The sequence below is a fragment of the Hakea prostrata genome, chromosome 8 (genome assembly GCF_041222555.1).
Source record: "Hakea prostrata isolate BN-2017 chromosome 8, UWA_Hpros_2, whole genome shotgun sequence".
Lineage (NCBI taxonomy): Eukaryota > Viridiplantae > Streptophyta > Magnoliopsida > Proteales > Proteaceae > Hakea > Hakea prostrata.
Genome location: NC_142607.1, coordinates 3,630,715 through 3,650,444, shown reverse-complemented (window position 1 = coordinate 3,650,444; position 19,730 = coordinate 3,630,715). Strand labels below are relative to the sequence as shown.

Here is a 19,730-nt window from a genome sequence, read left to right as displayed (position 1 = left end):
AAGCGCCTCTAAATTGCACACTGTACCTTTTTTCTATTCTTTGAAAATAGTTTAGATGAAAATTTTCAAAGATAATGCTTTTCCAAGGTATCTAAACTGAAACTTCATCACAGAAAAAATTAGAAATGAGGCGCATGACCCACTTCATTTTGCCCCCCGGGGGGGTGTTGTGGAGAAGTGGGGGAAGAGAGAGAGAGAGAGAGAGAGAGAGAGAGAGAGAGAGAGAACTCACATGACTGAAAATGATTAACTACCATTGCATTGATTTTCTTCCTATGTCCAAGAGAAGCCTGACCACTTCCCGTGGAACCTAGAGTAAAAAGGCATTCACCTGCTTGGGAGTCCCATACCTGTTTCCATGAGCTTGTAAATAATAAATCGGAAAAACTTAAAACAGTTCTCAAAACTCATACATAACACTTATTTGTTTAGATCAGGGCAATACCTTTAATAAGTTTGCACCACAAGAAACAATACTAGCACCACACACAGCATACTCAACTGCTTGGATCTGTCATCAAGAAACAACTACTACTTTAGTTAAATCTCATTTTGTAATGAAACATGCATAGACATGCAATAAGTATGCAGGAACAATGATAAACGATGGGTATATTCAACTGCTCAAATCAGCGAAGAGAGCAACACAATTTTAAATTGATTGTTACCTCAAAATAACTGAAAATATTAAAGCATCTACAATTCTGGTCTAATTCTCTAAATCCATTCTCCAAACATTTAGTCTGCCTCCCTCTCTTTTAGTACTCATTATCAAATTTCACTTGTCATCACTTTACAAAGAGGAGAATCTCTCTAATGTAGATTCCTCACCAAATTGGGCTTCTTACCTTGGGAATAAGTCTAGAATTGTCTTCTATACATGTTGCGCCTTTGATCCCATGGGATTTCTATATTATAGGCCATTTTTATGGGTCTAAAATTATGCATAACAGGTTGTGTATCGTTTATTAGTTGTTTTATAACCCATACTAGTTTTGGTGTCTTAGATTGAACCAGTTTTGCTGGTTTGAACAAGTGGTTCAATTTATGTTGTACTAGGATTTAGCTTAGGGAATATTCGCTATAAAGTAAATTCCTTTTAAGTGCTTAGTGGTGCAAGATTAGATCTTTGTTTTACATCTATATTGGAATCTTCGTCAGTTTTAAGTTACCTAATAGACTAAGGATTGGGTTAGTCCTTTCCTTTTTAGTGTAGGGGTCTATTTTTGAGACCTTTGTAAAAAGTCGCATGCAAGAAGTTGATTAATGAGAGCTTTCTGGCTGCACCTCTCTTCATCTCTAGTGAGAATGGTGTTTGATCCAATCAACTCCTTCATGATCTGAAGCCTGAGAGGATCAAACTAAAGCTTTCCAATAGACCCCTGGGAGCAGGACACATGGAGGAAAGAGAGGGTTAGTTACCATAAAACAGCACTTGGTGGGGGGAAAAGGGGAAACTTGAGGAGAGGCATCGGCTATTTTGTGGAGAGTTTGTGGGCAGAATTGGGATGAGGAGCAGCTTCTGCTGTAGGGGGTAATTGACACCATCAAAACTAGGTTATTTAATTATTTTCCTTGTAATAGTTCTTGTATTCGTAGTTGATCATTCCCATTACCAATTAGAGGGTTTTAATCAAATTGGTATTAGAGTTTGTTCAATCCCAGGAAATGGTTAATACAAGAATGAAGGGGAGAGTCAAAGGCCTAGCAACCACTGTGAGGGAACTTAGAGGGCAACTGTCTGCCCTCAATTCAAACTTAATTTCCCGAGTTCAACACATGGAAAAGGAACACGGAAGAGAAGAAAAACCAGGATATCAGGGCTGAGTTGTGCACATACCTGATGCAATGGAAGATGGTGAAAATCAAGTCCCAATCTATGGAAACCCTAAAACTGGATTTAGGAGGTAGGAAGAAAGCAAATCCGAGCTCAGTTTTGGACATGCACCAAACTGGAGTTGATTTTAGCAGTAATGGAAAAGGCAATAATGGAGCATTGTTGATCCTGGTGACATTGGGGAAGATGGTTCAGAGTTTGAAGTAGATTGCCAATCGTCATGAACAGGAGAACTATGCCATGTTTAAGCAGTGTAAAACGGACCTGAACAAAGCCATTCAGAGGCAACTCGTTTAAGATTCTTTTCAAGAGGTGAAGAGAAAACGTGAAAAGAAGAAATGGTTCAAAGGAAATATGGAATCTAGGTCACAGGGCTTCAAAGTGTGGAAGGTAGAGGTGTTCCAAACCATGATGTGGGAAGTGGTGGCTCATCATACCTTAGATCTTGTGAATCTGGAGTTTTGTGTGGTAACCCTGCATACAAGAAAGAAGGGTCTTTGCGTGATTGGAAATCTGGAAGCAGTGAAGTTGCAGATCAAGATTCTGTTTTTGTTCAAGGAAAGAAGCATTGTCAGTTCAGAGGGGAGATCAGCTGGGTGACACGGACTCCGGCAACAACCCCTTAGGTGAGGGCGGAGGCAACAGAGGAGAATCATGGCTGATTGCAACACTAGGAATGGAGAAACCTTGTTAGTACATGGGGATGGTTACAGAAAGAGTCCCAGCTTCAGCAGTTGAAATTGGGGTTTTGTTTCCAGCAGTGAACCCCGCAGAAGAAGAGCCATTACAAGAAAATTTTCTCTTTGAGCAAATGGCAAAACAGGTTGGCACCTTATTCATGCCCCCTCCCCTCCAGTTGCCTGGCACCCCCTAGTTTGATTCAAAAGTCATATCCCTGCCATGCCTTCACCAATTGGAGAAAGCTTTCAGTCTTTTCCTTCCTACCCAATCCCTCATCACCACTGACACTCAAACATTATCCATCACTATATCCTTTGATGGAATGACTCAATGACCCTGAAAATCCCAACCATCTCTTTTTTCTTTGCCCCTTCTCCCATTTGTTAGAGGGGAATGCCATTGTCACCATTGGTCCAGCTCCAGACGCACCTTTGGGTTCTCCAGGGATTGGTTTTGGTTTTTGAGATCCTTTTTTGGTTCAATTATTTTTGACCTGGTTGGCAAATTGGTGTTTTGAGCTATGATGTCTCACTTATGGTGGGAGTGGAACCCTAGGAGATGGGCTTCCAAATCCAAATCCCTAGACTTGATTTGGAAAGCCACCTATCTTGATGTTTCTACCAGGCTGCAATCCCTTCCGCAACCCCCCGATGTTGGATACACCAAAGATAGACTGATTGTTGTCACTTGGGGTTTAGGCTCTATTGAACTACCAGGTCGTCGGATTGTAGCCCCACTCTTCCTCCTTTACATTCCTTTGGTAATAAATTTTTTTTTCATTCATCCAAAGAGAATAGGGGTACTTTGGTTTCATGTTACCATGTAACAATCTTGATTGTAATCTCTTTCTATTTCTTCTTTTTAACCTCCCTATGGAGACAGATGTAATTTCCCCAATATTTCAAGTAATGAAATAGGCAAGAGTGAGGACACTCTTGCCCCCATTGATCTCCACTCTTCTAACTCTCTTCCTAATTTCTCTCTTAGTTTCTCAGCCTCTCAGCTCTAGTTCTCTGGTTATTGCTGATCCTAACAGCTTCCAACTTGTGTCTTTTCTGATGTTTCTTTTTTTTGGCTGGAGGTATCTAGATGTTTGATTTTTTGCATTATTAGAAAGTGTACTCGAGTCCTAGGGCGAATATGTGATAGAAGGGACTTAATGCTGAAGTATATACAAGATACATGTTTGTTTGAGAAATGGGAAATTATCGGCGCCACCCCTGAGGTATCCAATTTATGAATCAGACCTGCTATTACTAACAATGTTAGTCTTCAATTAGTTTTTATTCATAGATTTCAAATATTACTGATAAGACCCCGATCTCAAAAACAATGAATAAATTCACCCACCACGATAATAGCAACATTGAATCAAATAATCTCCAGACAAAACACACTACTAGCAGTAGGTGAATCCTACGACTACCCAAGAGCAATAGCTCTCACCTAATCTTCCCCAATAACTCCAAAAAACTATCCTCTCTACTATTCCTTCCCCCTATTTATAGCAATTACGTTCCTACAATATTAATTAACATAATCATCCCAATTCGAATAGGACTCTTCAATTCTAATCCTAAAAAGTAATTCGAATAGGACTCTTTGAATCTAATCCTAATTGTAATATGACTTCTTCAAATCTTCCAATCTTTTGCTTCCTTGGATTTTAGGGATTTGCTTTCCACGCTGTCGAGTGTAGACTCGTGATACAAGGGGCTTATCAATACTCCCCTCCAACAGTTTCACCTTGTCCTCAAGCTGAAAATCTGGAAAGTGGGACTGCATCTCGTCATATGTTTCCCAAGTATTTTCACAAGGAGGCAGTCCTTTCCATTGAATCAAAACATCCAAAACCCCCGGGCCAGAGAAGCGAATGCTGAGCAATTGTTCTAGTGTGGGATGTAACTCGCCATTCTCTCGCAAACATGAGGGAAGAGGCTGGGGGACAATGTGTTGACCAACTGCTGGTTTCAATTGCGAAACGTGGAACACAGGGTGGATGCGAGTCCCCTCTGGTAACAGTAACCGATAAGCCGTGGGGCCCACTTGCTCTATGATTTGGTATGGCCCGTAGAAACGATGGCTTAGCTTTTCGTTTGGGCGGTTGGCAAGTTTCTGTAAACGATAAGGCTAGAGCTTAAGAAAAACCTCATCTCCCACCCTGTAGTGCACCTCCCAGTGATTGGGATCAGCGGTGGCGCGCATCCGTTCTTGGGCCACCCGGAGATTAGATTTGAGATCATCCAATACTCAATTTCGCTCACGAAGGAACACATCAACATCATCAACCTTGGACCGGCCATCTTCCCAACGCAAAAGTGAAGGCGGTTCACGTCCATATACAATCTGGAATGGAGACTGTTAGAAAACAAACATTAAATAATCAAAACAGCAGCTGAACTTGAACAAAGAAAAGAGAGAAGAAGAAGAAGAAGAGAAGAGAGATGAAGAACTAGTAGAAGAGGCTTGTGATTCTTGCTTAGAAGTCTAGAATCACGGAGCCCTTTTATTTATAGCTTCTAATGAATCTAATACAAATTGAGAGACAACTAATTGTCCTCTAGAAAAAGGAAACAAAAAATTACAGTTTTAGTAACTTCCTAGTACCTAAAATAGAAAGTTCCGAAAATAGAAACTAACACCAAAATATAAACTATGCTTTCTAAAAACTCCCAAACTTATGTAGCAAGACTCCTACATCAGAAATAGAAAGTATGGTAGCATCACTAACATATACTGTTCACGTGAACAGTAACACAGATTTTACTGTTCACGTGAAAAGTTCCGTGAACAGTAAAAACAGATTTTTTTACTGTTCACGTGAATAGTGTCGTGAACAGTAAATAGCCCAAATGTATATACTTCAACAGAAGGAAGCACTTGCCTTGTGTTCCGACATGAGACTACGTAAGCAAATACATAAAGAATCAAAGGCTTATAGTAAGGAATTAGGTGGTTTTTGTGAATAATTTGGGTTCACCCCGATAAAATCCACTAAAACCCACAAATTTCGTAGGCATGGAGACAAGTATAATGAAAAATACAAGTCTTCTGAATCCTACTACAAATCTCATAAATACAACTCCAACAACAAATACCGTAAAAATACTCCAACAAAAAATAAAGAACATTCCAAACCAAATACAAATGAACAAAGAAGAGCATTTACTGGAAAATGTTTTAAATGCAACAAAGTCGGTCACTTGGCCAAATACTGTTGTATGGCACAAAAGGTCAATCTGATAATTGATGATGAAAAAATTCGGAGTTCGATTCTCCATTTGTTCACCGAACCAGATAGTTCATCTGATTCCGAACACGAAATCAATAACATCAATACTAATCTAAGTAGTCTTTCAGACAACTCTAAAGCCATTCTCTTCACATGTTCCTACAATGGATCAGGAATATGTGAATGTTCCACAAATACCATCAATATGATTAGGAATGAAACTATTCCAAGTTTCTTTCTTGATTTTGTTGATCAAATACAAGATCCCGATTTAAATAAACAATATCTTGAATAGGTTAAAGAATCTTTGATTCCTAAACCTATTCCCACACAACATTCCAATTACAACCTTAACAACATTTACAATCAGTTTAAACCGTCTTCATCAACACCTTCTCTCCCAAGCAATGACTTCAAAATCCAAGCTCTTGCGACATTGACCAATGGTCTCAGAAGAGAAGTTACCCAAATTAAACAGGATTTAAGCATTCTCCAAGGACAACTCTCCAACATTTCCACACAAAAAAATATTAACAATACTGAACAATTCCCTGAACAATTTGTTCCTAACAATACAACATAATCACCTGACCACTTTGTCCCAAACCAAGACTTCAAGCATCACGAATTTGGAATTTTTTAGGAAGATTAAATTTATTATTAAACCAATCTTTCCTAAGGGTGTTGTCAACGCTGCTAAAGTTTTGCCGGAGCAACTCTTTATCGATCAGGAAAGGTCGATCGAACAAAATCATCATTAATGATGAATTCCTCGGGGGAACTTCCATAGCCGCAGAAGTCGGTGACGCCGGGATCAGCCTGGCTTTCCTCAGATTGTTCTTCCTTGGGTGTGTGTGTGTGTGTGTATATATATATATATTGTGTACTAGTAAAAGTGTTCACGTGCAAATGCAAGAGGTATTTATCAATCAGTATGTATTGGCCATGGAAGTTGAATGGTCTTATGCATAAGTGAACTTGTTAACAACAGCTAAGGTTGGAATTTGGAATAAGTTTATCTTTTAGATGCGTGATTTTGATTAAACCTTTTTAATGCAATTTCTTCTTCTTCAATTAACATTTCTTGGTTTTCGGGATAAACTTTTCATATGCCTTTGGCTATTAATTGTTTCTTTTGAAAAATGAGAAGGAGAGAAATTGAAAATTAAATTGATTCAAATAATTTTAAATATTTTAATTGACCATTATGGACATTATTTATTACTAATACAAAGTTCTAATTGATTGAATAGAGAGGGGTATTGGAGGGAAACAAAATATAGCCGTGTCCCTTGAGTTCATATTTTTATAATAGTAGTAAAAAAGTATGATATATATATCATTGCCTTACGGAACCTTCCAAACCACACTCTTAGAGATTGCTTCAACCCATATAAAGCCCTCTTTAACTTGCACACTTTCCTGTGAGTCTCTGTAGTAGAATACCCAGGTGGTATATCCATATATACCTCTTCTTGGAGTTCTCTATGCAAAAAAACATTCTTCACATCTAATTGTTGTAAACTCCACCCTTTATTAATTGCACATGAAATAATAGTACGAATTGTGTTCATCTTGGCAACAGGGACAAATGTCTCCTGGTAGTCAACGCCATAAGTCTGAGTGAAGCCTTTGGCCACCAATCTTGCCTTGTACCTTTCAAAAGTCCCATCTACCTTGTGCTTGATCATAAACACCCATTTGCACCCAACAGTCTACTTTCCAATGGGCAAAATCACCAAGTCCTACGTTTTGTTTTTTTCCAGAGCTTGCATTTCCTCATCCATAGCTTCTTTCCAGTTTGAGTGAGATAATGCCTCCTGCCAAGTGTTAGGAATAGAAGTAGAGGACAAAGAGGAAATAAAACTTTGAAATTCTAAAGATAATGATTAATATGAAACATAATTGGAAATAGGATGTTTCGTGCAAGTTCGAGGCTGCTTTCTTAATGCAATTGGTAAGTCCAAAGTAGGAATAGAAGAAGGGTCAAAGACAGACTCACCTGAAGGAATGGATTGTTTAGGACTAGGAACCAAAGCTTTTAACTGGCTTGGTTCAGAAGGGGTCACTTGTTGCTTTCTTTAATAAGTCTTCAGAAGTATTGTCTCCCCCTATATATCATCCACCAGCTGTTCATGGCCGGTCATTCCATCTTCCAAAGGAGGATCATTTGTAGGAATCTCAAGAGAAATATCGAAAGGAAAAATCAACACTGGAACATCTTCACTAAAACTCTCCCCCTGAAGAGGTGTTGGGAAAAAAAGGAATTTGTTCCTGGAACAAAACATCCATAAAGATGAAAAAACGATGAGAACTAGGATGATAACACTTATACCCCTTCTGTGTAGGAGGATAACCCAAAAAATGCACTTTAACCCACGAGGATCTAACTTTCCATGAACATGGTGGTTTCAGACAAAGGCAACACATCCAAAAACCTTAGGTGACACTGTAAAGGCTGTTGTCCCTAAAAGAAACTTAAGGGGACAGCGTTGGTCTAAGACTCGAGAAGGCATTCAATTAATTAGATATGTCACAATAAGAACGGCGTCACCCCAAAACCGAAGAGGCACATGCATAGTAAACATGAGGGAACGTGATACCTCAAGTAAATGTTTATTCTTGCATTCGGCAACCCCATTTTGAGGTCGAGTGTCGACGCAACTAGTTTGGTGTATGATACCATGGTTCATTAAGTAGGAAGAAAATACGCCACCCAAGTACTGAGTTCCTTTATCCACACGAAGGATTTTGATTGTCGCCTTAAACTGAGTCCTAATAATATTATGAAAATATTAAAGCATAAGAAAATGTCACTTTTTTGGTGAAGTAAACCCATATGGTTCTAGTACAACAGTCAATAAAGGTAACAAACCATCTATGACCAGATACAGATACGGTCCAAGAAGGACCTCACACATCAGAGTGAATGACTGAAAAAGGGATTTTACTGCGATTATCTGAAATAGGATAAACATGCCTGGTCTGTTTGGCCAAAATACATGCCTCACAAAAAATCATTCAAATTACACCTTTTAATCAAATCAGAAAATAACTTAGACAAAATAAGTAAAGGAACGTGGCCAAGACGACTATACCATTGCAATAAGGTAAAAAGTGCAGGAGAGGTGAAACTAGAGACCATATAAAGAGCTAATGGGGACCCATCCATTAAGTAGAGCCCCCCTTTCTGTCTACCATTGCCAGTCGTAGGCCCCGTTTCCGGGTCCTCAAACACACAATAAGAATGAAAGAAGGTTATTTTGCAATTCATATCACGAGTAAGGCTACTAATAGATAAAAGATTAGCCGAAAACTTAGGAACATGCATGACATTAGATAAGGTAAGAGAAGACGAACAGATAATAAAACATTTCCCAGAGATAGGGAGAGAGACCCACCAGCTGTTCGAACATCCTGAGCAAAAGGGACAGATGAATAAGTATGAAACAAAGTAGATGAGCCTGTCATATGGTCAGTTGCCCCAGATCGATTACCCAAAAGGGATAAGTCAAATTGACATTGTGACAACCAAAAATACCTGTGAGGAATTGTGGATCAAAAGAGGGAACAACGACAGAGGCTATACTCACACTGGAAGTCGGTACTAGAGAAGATGAGTCAAGTCTGGACATCAACTGGCAAAGGTGCTGGAGCTCATTTGACGAAAGAGGTGTCGGAGTACTCAGGGTGTCAGAACTGGCTTGATTTGCAGATGCTTGATTGTTGCCCTTGATTCCATTCCTACCTTCTCCACGAGAATTTGTTGGACGTCCAAGCAACTTCCAACACTTGTCCTTTGTATAACACTCTTTTCCACAATACTCGCACTTCACTGAAGGGCGAAAATCACCAGAACTAGATTTATTATTGCCATAACCAGCCATTAATGCATATCTATCAGATGTCTGAGTGTGTACCATAGCTGTCCTTCGACTGTCATCTGTATTTACCATGGCATAGGCTTGAGCCAGAAAAGGAAAAGGCTCCTCTATAAAGGATCTGTGCACGAATTTGATCAAATTCTATATTCAATCCTGCCAAAAAATCATAAACTCTCTATTTATCTTCCCATCGTTGATAGGCAATAGCATCTTCAACATTCTTCGGTGTAAACTTCCCATAGAAATCTAAAGTCTGGTAATATCCCTGAAGAGTGTTATAGTACTGAGAAAGAGTAAGGTCCTACTTCTATAACTGGTTGATTTTCCGTCTAATTTCAAAGCACTGTGCATCATTGCCAACTTTGGAGTATGTATTTTTAGCAACTTTTCAAATAGTTGCCGCATCAGGAAGGAGGAGATAACTCTCTGCTATGCTAGACTCAATGGAGTTGATTAAAAAACCCATGACCAAGCATTCATTTGTATACCACTTGGAAAGTTGTAGACCAGGTGTGAAAGGTTTTGTAGAAGTCCCATCAAGATGGCCAGTAAGACCACGAGCACCAACAACGAGGGAAACCAAACGAAACCATCTAAGATACAACAACAAGTTGAGGTCCCCTGGTGTCTGCTTTTTGCGGATGATATTGTGTTGATTGATGAGACCCAAGTGGGGATTAATACCAAATTAGAATCATGGAGAGTAGCTTTGGAATCAAAAGGCTTTAAACTTAGTAGATCGAAGACAAAATATCTAGTTTGTAACTTAAGTCATGATCGGGCAGATGATGAGGTGGTGATACTTGACGATAAAGATATTCCTTAGAGTGATTGTTTTAGGTACCTAGGTTCAATCATAAATAAAAGAGCTGATTTAAAGGATGAGATTTCCTAAAGAATTAAAATAGGGTGGATGAATTGGAGAGGTGCGTCCGGGGTCTTATATAATTGGCGTATTCCATTAAAGCTTAAAGGAAAATTTTTAGGACCGTTGTTCGACCAGCTGTGATGTACGATGCAGAGTGTTGGGCTGTTAAAAAGAATCATATAGATAAACTCAGTGTAGCAGAAATGAGGATGTTAAGATGAATAAGTGGCAAAACTAGGATGTATAAGATAAGAAATGATCATATTAGAGCTGGTCTAAGAGTTGCTCCCATAAGTGATAAGCTTCGAGAAAGTCGTCTAAGGTGGCAAGGCAATGTTCAACGAAGACCTATAAATGCCCTTGTACGGAGAAGTGAAATAATCCATATTGAAGGAACTAGAAGAGCTAGGGGTAGACCTAAGATAACCTTACGAGAAGTGGCGAGAAAGGATATGTATAGTTTAGGCCTTGTATCTAGCATGGCCTCGAACAAAACTGATTGGAGGGCAAGAATCCATGTAGCCGACCCCATTTAGTTGGGACAAGGCTTATTGTTGTTGTTGTTGGGAGACTCTTCAAAAGTACCAGATAAGGGAGATATGGGCTCAGCCATCATTGCAAGGAGAAATCATTCAAATTTACAAATAGCTCCCCTGAACTTTTTTGAAATTACAAAAAAGTCCTTGAAATTACAAAAAAGTCCTTGAAATTGTTCGAAATTGAAGAAAAGTCCCCCCCCCCCCCAAAATTTTTTTTTTTCCTAATTTACGAAAAATCTGCAATTCAAGAAAAGAAATTCAAAGAGAGTAGAAAAGAGAGAAAGAGAGATAGGATAGGAAAGGGTTTCTTGTTCATTGTCTCCGTTCTCTGCCTTTTCACATCAGCTCCAGCTCTGAATGGACCCTTAGTTTAAAACTAAGAAAGCCTCACCTGTCACTACTAAACTTCAGAAAACCAAGGTTCATGTTTGAATTCGACATCCAGATTCCTACTGCCTTCGATCCTTTTGCAGAGGCAAATGCTGAGGACTCAGGTGCTGAATTGAAAGAATATGTGCATGTCCGTATACAGCAAAAAAGGAATTTAGCTACAATAAGATCCTCAAGGACCTCAAGAAGGAATTCTGCTGAAATGGTGATGCTGCCCAGGAGCAGCAGCAGCGTCAGTTAGCAGCAGCAATAACGGCTGAGACAACAGAAGCGGTTAAGGAGGAGAACAACAGCAGCGGTAGCGACGTGGCAGTGACAATGACAACAAAGGAAGGAAAAAAAGGAGCAGCGATAACGGCAGAGGTAACAACAAATCAAGAGAAAGTTTCTCTAGTTTTCTCTTTCTTCCCTAATCAAAATTAGGCTCTTGATACCATGTCAAAGTATATTATTCACAAGACCCCAATAGGGTATTTATAGTTATAACCTAGTTAAGCCCTATACTAAGTAGGAAAATGAAATATAAAACAAATAGAAATAAAACTCTAGACTTATTAGGAAACATAATCTTATTCTAATTAGAAAACCTTAGTCTATGTTTTCAACAGAAACCAACAGATTTTAAATGGAATTTTTCCAATGAATTTTGAATAAACTACAAATCACAAGTTAGGAATTAGGAAAGCCAAAAAAGAAAGTCCGTCTAAGCTTTCCTCTTTGTAAACATCATAAATAAAATTTTAATTTTATAAAATTTGTAAAATCCTATTTGAAAAGAAAACCAACAGATTTTACAAAAATTATAAATCACAACTTAGTAAAAGAAGTTGAATAAAATCATTCCGAACTTCCCATTTTAAAAGTTTTTTCGAATAAAAAAAGAAATTTTTTCTAGAAAAGAGAATTTTTCCAATGAATTTCGAATAAACTACAAATTACAAGTTAAGAATTAGGAAAACTAAAAAAAGAAAGTCCGTCTAAGCTTTCCTTTTAGTAAACATCATAAATGATATTTTGATTTTATAAAATTTGTAAAATCCAATCTGAAAAGGAAACCAATGGATTTTATAGAAATTATAGATCACAACTTAGGAAAAGAAGTTGAATAAAATCATTCTAAACTTTTTCATTTTAAAAGTTTTTTCGAATCAGAAATTACATTTTTTCCAGAAAAGAGAATTTTTCCAATGAATTTTGAATACACTACAAATCACAAGTTAGGAATTAGGAAAGCAAAAAAAGAAAGTCCGTCTAAGCTTTCCTTTTTGTAAACATCATAAATGATATTTTGATTTTATAAAATTTGTAAAATCCAATTTGAAAAGGAAACCAACGGATTTTATAGAAATTATAAATCACAACTTAGGAAAAGAAGTTGAATAAAATCATTCCAAGCTTTCCCATTCTAAAAGTTTTTTCAAATCAACAAAGGAAATTTTCCAGCGGATATCAAAGAAATTATAAATCATAACTTAGAAAAAGAAGATGAAGAAAATCATTCCAAACTTCATTTTTTTATTTATTATTATTATTATTTTATTTTTTTTGTAATAGAAATTTATGGATGTCCATTGTTCATCATGTGCATTCAAGGAAAAAACATTGTGTTCTACATGCGCCACAAACCCAAAGAGGAAGCGTTGAGTATATTACCAAGAGGACAGAGAACGACAATCGGAGGAACTATAGTACCTATGAGGGCCGTAAGGAAACGAAACCATTCTTTCCATCCAACAATTTAATTTTGGGTATTAAATTATTGGATGTTAGTTCTTCACTGAAAGTTATTGTATCCTCTCTGATTTATTTAATGTTTTAATTTTTAACTTTAGATAGATGTCAATAGAGGATATCTTTATTAATGTCGAACAATAAGCGAATGTTGTCGTTTTGGCTTTATTTGTTCATGTGATAATTTGTAAGATTTGCAGTTGTTTATTTACTTAATTTGTGTTTAAAATCGTTAGTCACACATTTTGATTATAAAGGCATTGCTTTACCATTCTATATCATTGGGACTTGATCATACCGCATTTTAGGACTCCTTTTCTTGAGGTCTACCAATATATTTTTTTTGTTTGATCCGTATATATAATTTGAATAGTTTTGTTCTTATTAGTTTACCATGATCTTTCATCTTCGCTTAATTTTCTAGTAGGTTAATATTTGGTTGGAAATTTAAAGCATTTTATTAATTATTTGAAATATTGTGAAAAGCTTATGATCATGGGTTTATTCAAGTGGGTGTTCAATAACACATATCTTTCATTCCCCATCCATTCACCACCACGTGAGCCTCACCTCTCATCTCTGCCACGCTCTCAGATTCGAGAATAACATGGTGAAGGCCTTTTTTTGTGATGAGGGTTTCTATAATGGGTTACCAAAGATGAATGTAGCCAGAGAAGCAACTTTGCCTAGAGCTAGGCATTAACAAGGAAGTTCTTGTAGATTTCACTATAGAGGTTCACTTCTTCTCTTTAAATCTTCACTAATTCATTGTTTCTTATGTATTGTCATCTTACAGATTCTGAATGCTTACTTAAGTTTTCATTGCTTGGATCATTTTGCTTCAATGGAACAACTAGGTTAAGGCTCCAAATTTGGTACTAAGAAGGATGCGTCTCAACTAAAGTTAGTATTGAGTGAAGTAAAAATGTACTCTCTATATGTAAACCCAAGTACCAATGTAAAGAGGATACAATACAACTAAAAGTTGATTTTTAAGACATTTCCCTTCTTTCCCTACTTGTATGGTCACGTGCATTTGCACGTGCAGTTCTTACTAGTGTGTGTGTGTGTGTATATATATATATATATATATATATATATATATATATATATATATATATATATATATATATAAAGTAAGAAAATTATGATAAGAAACAAGGAATGCAAAGATTATCTCTAAATACCACGCATTTTATTCAGTCTGAAGTATATGACCAGAAAATAACAGTTAAAAAAACAACATAAGTGAGTGGCAAACCTGGCAATTGTGGCCAGTGAGTTCAGTTGCAGTTCCAGAATGAAGGTTGTACAATAGCAACTCATTTGGCGCCTGTATTCATCATCAATTTCACTATTACATTAACAATTGAGTTGCTTTAATGGGCAACATACTAGAGAATATCAGACCATGCCAATGGAAAAGCAGACACCAACCATAACTTGAGCAGTCAATTATTTTCAGCAAAAATTAGGATATGGATATAATGAGATTCAAAACCGCCTTGTTCCTCAGCAAGTAAAATCAAGCTGGTTGTGTTAAAATGATCCACTTAAATGTGCATAGCATCTTTTTCAAAACCTACCATCATCACAATATTCAACCAGGTGATCATCAACTGACAATCTGTTTTTAAGAAAAACAATGCATCTGTTTCCGTATGTCTATAGCTATGTGTGCGTAGGCATGCACGTAGAGAGAGAGGATAGTTTTCAAATGTGATGATGTTAATTAGGGTTAGTATTATTGATAACTCCACTTAGGCAAATTGTATGCAACAAAAGCAGCAAAGTAAGACTCACCTCATTGGAGCTACAAACTAGTTGACCAAGCCCCTCAGGATGAAACCTTACATCTAAAACCTTTTGAACACCTTGCTGAAAGACATTCATGGGATGACGTCAAAAAAGATGACTAAAAGTAACAAAGGTGAATGCAAGTTACAGAGCAGAAAAAAGCAACAGTACTAACAATACAAAGAACTAAAGCCAATCTGTCAGCAGACTACATGTCGGGTATTTCAATTTTTTCAACATCAATCTCTGAACATCTAAGAATCCAATAACAGAAATTAAGTCAGAATTGTCAAGTGAGATGTCTCTAATGTTCCCAATTACCCTTGGTGCTTCTTCTTCCAGGCGACCCTTAAAACCTATACCAAATGTCCAGGCCATTCTCCCCTTGTGCTTCCCAATTACCCCTGGTGCTTCTTCTTCCAGGCCCCCAGAAGACCCTCCATCAGACTCTGATTCGGAATCAGAAGACCTCAACCCTTACCTTTCAGATCTCCCTCCAGCCATCTATAATGACATCTCTCGTCGTAGTATCATCAGCAGGTCTGAATCCACTTACAAAGATACCCTCTCCGTCTTGGCCTCTAGGTATAGCATTGCCAACAAATGGTTTAAATGCTCATCCTTGCTATCCTTACCTTACCTTGTTCACTATTGACCAACTCTGGAGTTTCAATAGAGAATACTATGTGTTCTTTTGGAATCTCTTTGTTGTCTACAAGGTAACCCTCTGTTTCCTCCCAAGCTATCAGCTATTATCTTTACCGTTGCAACTAAGACCCTCCTCATGTTCCTGTTAGGTTCAATCAATGATACCTTGTCAACTTCTTGAAGAATTCCAGTCTCTCAAATATGGGCACACATTCTTCAAATCCCAAACTGAAGAATTTGTTATCCTTCTATCTCACCTCTCTCTTAATCATATTCATCCCACTTTCGTATAACCCACTCCTCCAAATGATAACCATTACATGGCCTATCATGCTAGATATTTTACTTAAAGAACTTGAATTATGATCTCTATCCTGCCCATAAAGATGAGTCTGAAGAATGGGACATTTTCCGGCACCAAATGATAGAATACAATGATCTAGCTCTCGAATGTATTCCAGACTGTTTGATAGGGATTGATGAGCTTGGAAACAAAACCACTTCTCCAGGACCCAGATATAGATTATCGAATCACCATGTACTATGCCTACATAATTGATCATGACTACTTTCAAGACAACCCGCCAGCAGATGATTATGATTCAGATTTGGATATTGATGTATTGTATTCGTATTGTATTGTATTGGTATTTTTGTGTGTGTATAGAAACTAGGGCACCATGGCTGTCAAAGTGTCCACCTAGGCGGCAAGGTGGTTTTTGAACCGCCTTATTTGCAACCGCACTGTTGACATGCAGATTTTCAGCAAATTTATCTCCTAGGTTCTACCATTTTGTCGCCTTGTGCACCATATTGCCGCCTAGGCACTAAAGCGATTACTTTTTTACATTTTGTACGTAATATTGTGTTTCTTATTTCTTTTTTAAATTAAATTTTATTCTACAAAGCTATATATGAATTTAATAGTTAGTCTTTTCAGAATCAAGAATCAATGAATCATTAAATGAATAATGATTTGGAAACCTAAATAATGTGATCTATTAATTTATTGTGTTTGGTTAAAAAAGTGGTAAAAGACCGACATATCAATTCTGATTAGGATTCGAAAATTATTCATTTATTTAAGAAAAAAAATTGGCAAAAAACAATTCAGCCAAATAATTTTATAAAACCATATATGAATATCATAGAAGCAAGAAAAAATGTAAAATTACTACTTTCATTTTCATATATTCAATTTGTTATAGTTCATAGTCTAAGTTATGATGCTTAATGAGAGGAACTTATATTTGTGGTTTTTTGGGGGATAATCTATCTGTTGGTTGAGTTCTATTAGGAGTTCAATTAGAGTTTGTGTTCATGTAAATTTATATTTCTTGTTACCCAAGAAAGGGTATTTATGTAATAGTGTTCATTCCACTTTGTTATAAATAGAGGGCTTGAGATTACACTAATCACAATAAGCCATTCTACCACAATTGGCTTTTTCAACATGGCATTATAACCTAAGTTCGATTAGGATCTTCAGATGATTTTTTTTCAAACCCATTGCAATTCTTTTTTTTTCAAACCCATTGCATCTCTTCAAACCAATCGCAAATTTCTGATGCTTTCCAAAAAACCCATTGCAAACCCTGCACCTATCGTTCTTCAGTTCCGACAGCAATCTACCGCTGCAAGAACAAGAAAAAAAGAGGGAAAGAAGAACAGAAGAAGAACCCTGCTACAGCCGCTGCTATCATTGCTGCTACTGCCATTGCTTCCTGCACCATCGAGAGAACAAAAAGAAAAAAGGGAGAGAAAGGAGAACAGAAACTGCTACCGCTGCTGCTTCCTGCAAATAGTGAGTTTACATCTGAATTTAAAACTGATGATTGAGGGGTTTAATTTGTAAATTTGCATTCTTCCAGGGACCTAATGGTAAATTAGCATAGTTTCAGGGACTTAAGAATAATTTTACAGTTTTTAAGGGACCTATATTTTTAGGGACCTTATTGTAATTTCCCAATTTTTCAGGGGCTTATTTGTAATTTCCCATAGTTAAAAATATAAAAAAATTACAAAAAAAAAAAAAAAAAGAAGAAGAAGAAGAAAAGAAAGAAAGAAAGAGAAGAATAAGAGGAAAAAGAAAAGAGAAAAAAAATGGTATTCTTTATAAGCATTTTTTGAATCCTATCATTTATTTGGGTGGTTTGGCTGTTGCATTCTGCGACATTTCAGTTACTTTGAAGGCGTGAAGATTGAAGAACTGCAGACAATTCTTTCAACATGGCAACCGCCAATGGTACTACTGCTCCCACTGGATCCGAACATTACCTCACTCTTCATCCTCTTTCGGTAAGATTTGATGGAACAAAATTATTTGATCTGGTCTCGATCTGCTTTACCGACTGTTGCCGGAAGAGGACTAGTTAGACACATTACGGGCACCACTATCAAACCTACTACCGCAAGTGTTTCACAAGATAAATGGAAATCAAATGACTCTCTTATTATGTCATTCCTTTTGAATTCCATGCAACCAAATATTTTCCGGGATTACCTATTACTTGATACTACAGCCCATATCGGAAGGCTACTACCTGAAACATATGGACAGTTGGGGAATGATGCACATGTTTATGAGCTACGAAAGAAGCTTCATGAGACTACCCAAAAGGAACTGACTGTGGCCCAATATTATGTCGTGTTGCGATCTCTTTGGCAGGAGTTGGATCATTATAGGGATTATCACCCCACTAACCCAGATGATGTGACTACTTATAAGAAGCACATTGATAATATTCGGGTATACGACTTCTTGGCAGGTTTGAATGTGGAGTACGATAAGATCAAAGTGCTAGTATTAAGTCGTTCTCCCTTTCCTACACTAGAACAATCTTATGCTCTTGTTCAGTGTGAGGAAAGCCGTCGATTAGCCATGCTTCATACTCCTATCGTGGAGAAATCAGCCTTACCCTCTATTAGCACTAAATCTGATTTGGTTAAGGAGATTGTCAAATTTGAGCACTGTCACAAACCATATCACACTAAGGCCAATTGTTGGAAGCTCTATGGGAAGCCTGCAGATTTTGAGCAAAAAAGAGCACAAAGAAGGGGAAAACCGAAAGCTAATCTTTGTGAGACAATTTCCACAACACCCTCTGCAGACATTGGTTTTTCACAGGAGTTAGCTACTCGGAACGCATTCTTGCAGTCTACTACTGCTTCCTCCACTACCCATACCAACTCCTACCTTGCTAGTTCAGGTAAAACTTTTATAGGCTACCATGTTTCTTCAGTTTCTGCTCCCTGGATCATTGATACAGAAGCCACAGATCATATGACAGGTTCATCCTTTTTTTCTTACATTATGCTCCAACTTACGGAAAAGATAAAGTTCGAATTGCTGATGGTTCATATTCTTCCATTGCTGGAAAAGGGACCATTCAGCATTCTCCATCACTTTCTCTGTCTAAAATTTTACATGTTCCCTCTTTCTCTACTAACTTGCTCTTTATTAACAGTCTTACACATGAATTGTAAAGTGACTTTTTTCCCATCTTACTATGTCTTCCAGGATCTGGTAACAGGGAAGGCTAGACAATGGACTTTATCTGTTGGAGCCAATTAGAAGATCTACTTTTGCTCTGACTGCATCTTCTAATCAGATCCATTCAGTAATATTAGACCTTCAACAGTGGCACCATAGGCCAGGCCACCCCCCCTCTAGAAACTCTTAAGAAAGTATTCCCAATTTAGTTTCTTCTTGTAAAAAGGATGGATTTTTTTGTGAAGCCTACATTTTTTAAGCAGACTCGTCCTACTTGTTTACCTTCTCTTCATAATAGAAAATCTACTCCTTTTGGACTCTTTCATACTGATGTGTGGGGCCCTTGCCGACATGTGTCTATTACTATACTTATTTACCCGTTGCTCGTTTGAAGTAACAAAGGTGATATGGATCACCCAGCCTCAACCTTCTCTTTGATGAAATGTCTGCCAATCTCCACATGCTTAGTCCTGTCATGCTGCACTGGGTTGTGAGCTATGTTGATCGCTAACTTACTATCTGAGTATAATTGTATATGAACCTCTAAATTAGTTCCAACCTCTTAAAGCAACCCTTTAAGCCATAGTACCTCACAAATGCCTTGAGCAATCGCCATAAAGTCGGCCTCAG

The 19,730-nt window shown here is 37.4% G+C and overlaps 1 protein-coding gene across 2 annotated transcripts in view; it reads right to left on the bottom strand.

The window, feature by feature from the left end:
• LOC149006336 (uncharacterized) overlaps positions 1 to 19,730 on the bottom strand; it is an 86,444-nt gene that overhangs the window by 38,637 nt on the left and 28,077 nt on the right. For both annotated transcript variants that reach the window (XM_089166930.1, XM_089166931.1), the window contains exons 8-11: positions 14,966 to 15,040; positions 14,424 to 14,495; positions 446 to 511; positions 233 to 350 (exon numbers count right to left, since the gene is read on the bottom strand). In XM_089166930.1, coding sequence (XP_089023056.1) covers positions 233 to 350; positions 446 to 511; positions 14,424 to 14,495; positions 14,966 to 15,040 — 331 coding nt within the window. The remainder of the gene's footprint in view (positions 1 to 232; positions 351 to 445; positions 512 to 14,423; positions 14,496 to 14,965; positions 15,041 to 19,730) is intronic.